We start from the raw sequence: 8,498 nt of genomic DNA, 5'->3' as shown, positions 1-8,498 counted from the left end.
GCACTGCCAAAAAATTAATTAGTCATTGCCAAATATAGAAAGCTACTGTATTGACTAACACACCAACCCCTCTATTTTAATTCAGTATAAAAGGTACGTGATGCTTTACTTCATATATCGCTTCATTTGTGATTTATGCCAATGGAGGATGAGAAAAGGTATATTACCACCATCAAAGTTTAAGCCCATTTATTTGAACTGTGTATCGTTACTACTTTGCGGTTTAATCTTTCCTCTTTTATATTTATATATACTTAAAATAAAAAATCAAATAAAGATGTGCAGTTGTGACGGGAGCAAACAAAGGAATAGGATATGAAATATGTCGTCAACTTGCCATTCAAGGGGTCCAAGTCATATTAACAGCTTTAAATGAGAGTCAGGGGATGGAAGCTGTCAAAAAACTTAACCTTCCGAATGTTATATCTCATCAACTTGATATCAAAGATCCATCTAGTGTTGCGCGTTTGGCCAACTTCATCGAAACTCACTTCCGGAAACTTGATATCTTGGTACGTAATCAAAATATATTCATAAGCATATATATGTCTTCTTTTTTTTTTTTTTCCATATTTGATAAAAACAGTGTATTAATTGATTACTTCAGAAATATAGCTTTAATTATTAAGTGTGTACGTGCTTCTTAACGAAAAATAAGATTTATCTACGTACAGATCAATAATGCAGCAGAAGGTGGAGTAATTATACTTGATGATAAGCAATTTAGAGACGGAGGAGGTTTTGTAAGTACTTTTCTAATTTATAATACTGTATCATTCAACAATTAATTAACTATATCGTCACAACGTTAGAGGGTGTTTGCGATTACGTTTTGAACTGATTATTTCATTATTATGTTTGTAAAACGCAAAATTATTTTGAAAACGTAACAACAAACACCCCTTTTAACTCTTTACCCAAAAAACAAACACCCCCTTAACTAATGTTATCTAGTTATTAGGTGAAATTTAGTGTGAAATTTGTTCATTGACTTTATATATGTTGTGATCTCTCTCTCTCTATATATATGACAAGATTAATATATAGTTACAAGTTGTTGATGAGAAAGCACATCTTATTGGCAACATTATCAAACAACCTTATGAATTGGGAGAAGAGTGTCTCAAGACCAATTACTACGGAACCAAAGCAATCACAGAAGCACTACTTCCGCTTCTCCGACTCTCTAAATCTCCAAGGGTCGTCAACATTACCTCTATTCAAGGAGACCTATACGTAAGTAGTCGATCCAACAATAATTAAAAAAGTTTCATTTCACAAATTAAGCATATATAATCTTCACTTAGTATATGTTTTTCGATCATATCATCAGTGGTTCCACAACGAAAAGTTGAAAGAAGAGTTGAAAGATATCGAAAATTTGACTGAAGAGAGGCTTGACGAGATAGTCCAATGGTTTCTAAGGGACTTAAAGGTTGGTATGCTAAAGGAGAATGGATGGCCACTCACGACTTCTGCTTACAAAGTTTCAAAAGCTGCTCTTAATGCTTACACGAGGCTAATGGCTAGAAAGTTTCCAAACATTATGGTGAATTGTGTGCACCCTGGCTACGTTGTAACGGACATGACATTTCAAACTGGATTTCTCACTGCCGAAGAAGGTTCTAAAGGTCCAGTTATGGTTGCTTTGTTGCCCCACGGTGGACCATCTGGTGTCTATTTCGACGAGACACAACAAATAGTTCCATTTTCATCCACTGGATTGAAAGCTGAATAAAGGAACAAATAGTTGAGCAAAGTTTGTGATCGGTACAAATGCTGACATATGTAACTATTCTGCAATGTGTAGTATGCTTCAAACGACGTTTTTATTATTATTGGTAAAATGTTGAATAATGTGAGTTATTTTAAAATAAAATCACTACTAAATTTTGTGATTACATAAGTAATATTTAAAAAAAGTTGTATGTTATTGTTGTGATTCAATTATCATCACCTAGTATATGATATGGTAGTTAAGTTATAGTTGTATGGTTTAAGAAAGGAGATGAAATTCTAACAATTTAATAAGGTTTCACGGGATGTATGTTACTTGTTCATTTTTTTTTATCATATGAAAACAACTCTCATTTGATTCATTGAATGTAATTAACTTATAAAATTAAACGAATAATGTAAACAATGTGATAAATATAAATGTAAATGTCACTCATTGGGTCGATGTCTTACACGATTCGTTCAATTTTGTAATTTTAATTACATACAATAAACCAGATAAAAGTAGTTTTCACATAATAAAGAAATTACAAATTATAAATTATATACATTTCAAAATAATAATTACTTGTGGGTTGATACTTTTAAAGACATGTGGCAATGAATGAAAACATTGGTTATTACGATTAGTATGAAAAAATGTTGTATGATATTTGAGTATAATTTCTATAAAGAGGCATACATCAACATCAACTTGGGGTGGGGGTGAGGGGTGTAATTGGATGGAACCCTACCACTAATCCAACCAAGCAAGTGTCCAAATAAATCTCAATCACTTGATAATCCACTAATTATTTCAAGTTTTATAGTGGTTAGGCATACATCAACTTACGACACACAGAGAGAGTATTTGATGAATATTTTTATTTCTTTAAATTCAAGCAATCAAATCGCATAATAGCTACAGGCTTGGAACTAAAAATGATAACAAGTGGCCAATAAGAAACACCAAGGATAAAACAAACAGCAACCTAAGAAGCTTAGTTGGAACAAGAGATTTTAAGTTCATAATTAACGATATTATGTTCATACCAATACAAAGCCTTTTGAAATTTAATGAACCGGCAAGCATAACCCAAGTACCATGCGTCCGCTATGTTGGTTAGTACTCATCCACTTGATTCCACGTTACAGTGGAGAGTAGTTGAACTATTGCTTCTTATCTTCTGCTTTCCTTGGCTGTGCAAAATAAAAAAGAGTGATGAAAACAGAAATGCTGACCATGGAAAACAAAGGCCTGAAGCTCTAGACACCTCTAGTTGATAACTAAGTGTTCTGAGACAACCCAACCCATTTCAACCAAATATTACTTGTCTTGACCCATTACCGAACCTGACTAGACACCTCTAGCTAATACCAAAGTGTATTCATACCACTGGCCAAATTGCTCTGACTCAGACATGGAATACCTTCCTTTTATTAGCAGAAGGGAATAACAACCATTTGCTTAGGGTCGTGTGTGAGATTGTGAGATACAGATGTTATTAGATGTCATACAGTGTTTCAAATAAGAAGGATAAGCCAAGATTGTGCAAAAGAGATTAACAAATGATGTGAAGAAGAATCAAATTCTTGGAACTTTTGAACAATCATTTACTAAACCCTTATTTAGATAAAGAGATCTTAACTATCAAGTACGTTAACCATGAATCATTGTACAGAGAAAACTTAGAAAAAGCTTGAGCTTATTAGGGAGTTCGGGGGATGCAAACCAGAAGAATAAAGTGCAGTCACCTAAGTACAATTATCGTAACGCGTCTGGTTATGAAAAATTTGGCAGGAGTTTAGTGCATAGAACACAAGGTAGTACTCGGGGTGCTCTGAAAATGGTCAAAACAAACCATGGGTTTAGGGTTTAGGGTTTAGCCTAAGGATGTCAGATCATATGTAGGTGTTCGCTTGTTTTATCAAAACATAAAGAGTAGAAAATCTGGAAATACCACCAAATACAAATTAAAGGATAATGCAAGGCATTAACATTCAAGTAAAACCTTTAGACAAAGTGTAGGCACCTATGTGCAATTATGGTGATGCTTTTGGGCAAGTGAAAAACTTGGCAGGAGTCTAGAGCAAGAATGAAAGGTAGTACTTGGGTGCTATGATGTTGGTCAGTACAAACCAGGCGGGCATTAAGTAGCAGTCCCCAAGAATGTCAGATCATATGTACTTATGAAGGGGTTTGCATGATTTGTCGAGATATAAATAAGTAAAAATCAGAAAATGTCCATTAAAGTGCAAATATATAAATTAAAAGATTCAAGTTAATGCCACAACAGGAGGGATTTGATAAGGTTATGCCAAAGCTTCAACTTTTCATCTTTGGGTCAATACAGAGAGGTTTTTAGGCTCAAAAGACTGAAAGAGGCAAGAATTAACGCATCTCTAAACATTTGTAAGTCATGGAAGTAAAATTCAATCCGTGCATGAAAGTAACAAGGACACCAGAATAACCTACCGAACAACGCCAATCACCTTTTAACAGCATAGCCAAACATTTGCAAATTCATTTGATTATTTAAATTTCAGGAAAAGATGCATCACCAAATAAAAGAAACAAGAGCAACAGTGAGTTGACATTTAAACTACATGAGAAAAATGCTAGAAATGTTGGCAGGTACAGACCAGGTCTTATATATCAAGCACCAACGCATATGACAAGACACTAACATACATAAAAGCATTAGAAACTAAATAGAACACTCAGTTTTCAGTGAAATCTAAGGGTAACTACTCACAAGCTATAAACAAACAGCCAGACATACAAAATAGGTAACAAATGGTTACATCAAATAGTATTTGATGCCCAAAGTTTAGCTAACGAGAAAACAAGTCTAAAGATGCCCAAATAGTATTTCGAATACATACAGTGACAACCTTCTAATTTGATTTATCAATAAAATTCAGATATTTTCTCTTCACTTCCAAAACCACAACATTCCTACTCTCTAAACAATATCTATATCCATAACATCATATAACACGATTTACCTCCTACCCAACTAAAGAACCAACACTAGTAATCACATAGTGCCACATCATCTTTCGTTACATAGTTAATTAACAGCATCATTCCTAATGTTTGCAACTTTCCACACCAGTAGTCCCTAATACGCACTTTGATTAATTAAAATATCTGTTAAAAGAGGAACAGAGCAAGCAAAACTAACCACAACTCCACAAAAAAGCACATGTGAGAAACGTAAAGCCACCATTTTAACAGACGTTAACACTACGATTGTGGAAAGTTACAAACTTTAAAGACGGTATGTGTGATTATGAATAGATAACTGTGCAAACCACCCATTTTTAAGCAATCAACTCTTTCTCGATACCCACATAACCAAATCCTCTAAAAAGCCTACTTATCGCGAAACTAAGACAATAAATCACTTAACTTTTTATCCTAAATAAATATACTTCCAAAACAATAATAATAATAAAAAAAAATCAACAAAACCAATACAAAATTTCTACCTTAGTTCCAGGAAATGATTGGTGGAGCTCGTCTTCGGGGATAATAACGGGCCATTTCTCACCGGCTTCACGAAACATCTGTTCAGTCTCAAGTTGCTGACCTTTTTCAAGAATCATTTTCCTAATGGTCTGCGCAGGTGTGGCTGTCGCATCAAACACTTCTTCGATTCCGTTAACGAACGTGACGGAGATCTGAGGCGGATGGCTATCGGTGCGGCGCTTGACCAATAGCTGACAAGATGGGTTTGATTCTTTAGCGGTTCGGGCATTGCATTGGGCCAAGAATTCCATACATGCTGCTGTTCGTGGGTCTAATGCGTTGAATTCGATCTTCACTTTTGATAAGAATTTCAACATTTCTTGGATTTGTTTCTCAGAAAGGGTTTTTTGTTGTGATTTTGATAATATTGGTTTTTGCCTTCTTCCTCCCCTTTTCTGCTCCTGATGCGTTCAACCCCACAAAATGAAAATACAAAATGGATTGCTGGGCTCGCTAGAACTGGGCTCAATGGCACAAAATAATAAAAGTTGGGCCTTTTGTTGGTGTGTTTTGTACTTGTGTTGTTAATCCAGCCAACATTTATTGTCTGTTATATAATGTATCAAATATTCAAATATTTATATTTATATATTTTTTTAACAGTCAGTTGGTATTCGACATGAAGAGACACCTCACCGTATAATAATGAAGCCCTCTACGTACTCTAGAATACAGGATGTAAAACATAAACCGTTACTAATGATTCAAAGGAAATACCCTCAGGACATGTCACTCTCAAAAGTCGAACTAATGACCTGAGATAAAACCAGCTATTAAAAATGTTCAACTTTTTTGAAAGTATAGAAGATATTAGGACATGCGATTATACATTTTTACCCTTATTTTTATCACTCACATCTTTCTTTTTCTTCCCTGGTAAATACAAAACATCGTATATCTGGATTACAAAAATAAATACTCAATCACGCCCCCTTTTTTCATCTTCTCTCCCAATAAATTCAAAACAGCTTCTACCTAACTATATGTTTACTAATAATCAAGAAATGAATCTACCATGAATGAATGTATAAGTGATTCTGTCAAAATGAGGCTTATGGGGTTGAAAGTCTGAAAAACCAAACATATGATTAGGATGTATGAGAAGTGGGGAGTTAAGCCGGACTTTGCGAACAATTAATGGAATAACAAGTGATTAGAATGGGTTTGGTCATGGAGAGGCAATGGAGTGGTTAAGAAGTCCAGGAGGGCTGTTTTTGGTCTTTGAAATGGTCATTGAATAGAGTATTAAAAGTAGAATAGTTTAATTGTGAATGGATTACTAATTGATATGATAAGTTGGTTTTTTCCAACTCATCTCATTGTAATCATATGTAAATATTTGATACTTTAGTAATATATATTCACCTTTGAGGATTAAAAAAAAACTATATGTCTATTCTCTTATGTTTATGTCCACACGCCCTAATAATTAATTCGCCTCATATCTCTCCAACAAATACACCTTTTTTTCCCTCTCTCATTATCCCCCTTCATTCTCATATGACTTATAATAGGTATTACTATTTTGATAACCGAGAATGAACTCTGCATCTTCATTCGATGCTCCAACCAATGCTACTGTTTCGATCACTGTGAATGTTTCGCCCACATCGACAATGTCAATTGGTATCGCCATTGCTACAACCATGTCGTTTATGTCGGGGTCCTCATGTGACATATTCTCCAGCATCAACTGTCATTCTATCCATGGTTGTCCCTCTCAATGTTTCGATCCTCTTATTCTTCTTTCGATTGACAAGCAACTAGCTAGACTCTCATATTTGCTTTGTGTACAAAAATCAAATTCTTTCCATATATGTGTGGTTGTTTTAGCAGTTTTGATGTAATACCACTATAATGGCTTAATGTGGTGGTGTGATTCTTATAAAACATTCAATACCTTTTTTATAACATTTGTTAAAATTTAAGATTATATCAAAGAGATGACCGAATTTTTTAGGTTTATTTTAATCAACGAACAAGACTTTAATATTTGTAGTAACAAAATGAATTCCTTCCATATCGACCATTGGAAAAATCATAATGACATGTACACTCTTTGTATAAATGGTTAGTATAGATCAACTATAATAATAATCACTACAAATACGAAGTCTAATAGGGTAATGGATGGAACCCTCTAATCTGTGGTGCCTTAATGGTAGCTGCTCAAAACCCGTGTTATTACCGTACGATGAAACACCTATGTACTTTTAATCTCTCAAGTATTAGGCTCATTAGATTCAAACTCTAGGCCTCTAGCTCAAAAGCTTCGTATGGACCTAAATGAGTAATGACAGTCAGTTCGTTTTCTATCATATACTCGCAAAAATTGTATTTGTATTCGTTAATGGTGGTGGTTAGTTACATGATTTTTGCATGATATTATTTATTTACCAACGGGTATCATCATTACTGAACATAAATAAAATTTTAACATTTCCCTTTCACATATAATATATTGAATTCAAAACTATCATAAGTTCAACAAATATATATATATATATATATATATAACATTCCGGTGAGAACAGTCTTAAAATAAGAACGGCGAGAACACTTCAAAAAATCATTTTGATGCATTAAAAGTCATAAAACTAATCTAGTACATAACTAATTATCATCATTTAAGTGTTTAACAACACATTGGTCCATCAAAATCGAAAAAATCACGTTTTTTGGTGGATGCATCATTTTGAAGAATATGCATCCAAGATGGATGCACAAAACAAAAAACATGATTTTCTTGATTTTGACAGACCAATGTGTTGTTATACACTTAAATAATGATAATTAGTTATGCACTATGTTAGTTTTAAGGTTGTTCTTATTTGATTGTCATATATATATATAAGAGTGAGTTATTTTAAGAACTTCTAAAAAAAAGAACTTAAGAACCATTTTGGACCACACATTCTTTTCCTCTTTTTCTCTATTCAATTAAATAATAAAATTCACCCAAATCATTCTAAATGTTTTAACTCACAAACCGTAAATCGTTAGACAAAACAAAAAACATGGGTAGTTTTAAAATTCCGTCCTCTTTCATTAGAGATCCAATTCGATATACTTTTAAAAACTTTTTAATTTTTGTTTTTTTCCCATCGCGTTCAATTTTGGTAGTTACACATAACTTACACATGTGTAGATTGAACTTACACATGTGTAGGTTGAACAAAAATTATGATTCGGAACGGGCTTCGCCCTTAAGGATATTCATAAACCAAAGCTAGTGGGGGTGATAGGT

At 33.7% G+C, this 8,498-nt stretch overlaps 2 protein-coding genes across 4 annotated transcripts; one reads left to right on the top strand and one right to left on the bottom strand.

Moving 5' to 3' along the window:
* LOC122592543 ((+)-neomenthol dehydrogenase-like) lies at nucleotides 1-1,901 on the top strand. 3 transcript variants are annotated; one of them, XM_043764797.1, is made up of 5 exons: nucleotides 1-93; nucleotides 278-512; nucleotides 675-743; nucleotides 1,048-1,236; nucleotides 1,334-1,901. In XM_043764797.1, the coding sequence occupies exons 2-5, from the start codon at nucleotides 387-389 to the stop codon at nucleotides 1,736-1,738; spliced, it is 789 nt and encodes a 262-aa protein (XP_043620732.1). In that variant the 5' UTR covers nucleotides 1-93; nucleotides 278-386; the 3' UTR covers nucleotides 1,739-1,901. The 3 variants fall into 3 exon arrangements, with proteins under 3 accessions (XP_043620732.1, XP_043620731.1, XP_043620730.1); XM_043764796.1 differs by having other exon boundaries at nucleotides 54-158; XM_043764795.1 differs by lacking the exon at nucleotides 1-93 and adding an exon at nucleotides 104-158 and having other exon boundaries at nucleotides 286-512.
* Nucleotides 1,902-2,586: 685 nt separating this feature from the next.
* Nucleotides 2,587-5,677, bottom strand: LOC122593170. Its single transcript, XM_043765542.1, has 2 exons — nucleotides 5,212-5,677; nucleotides 2,587-2,916 (listed from the first exon to the last, which is right to left on the bottom strand). The coding sequence occupies exons 1-2, from the start codon at nucleotides 5,566-5,568 to the stop codon at nucleotides 2,887-2,889; spliced, it is 387 nt and encodes a 128-aa protein (XP_043621477.1). The 5' UTR covers nucleotides 5,569-5,677; the 3' UTR covers nucleotides 2,587-2,886.
* Nucleotides 5,678-8,498: the final 2,821 nt, after the last annotated feature.

Source organism: Erigeron canadensis, chromosome 3, assembly GCF_010389155.1.
Source record: "Erigeron canadensis isolate Cc75 chromosome 3, C_canadensis_v1, whole genome shotgun sequence".
NCBI lineage: Eukaryota > Viridiplantae > Streptophyta > Magnoliopsida > Asterales > Asteraceae > Erigeron > Erigeron canadensis.
The sequence above is the reverse complement of the archived record's forward strand: the minus strand, read 5'-3'. Positions and strand labels throughout refer to the sequence as shown.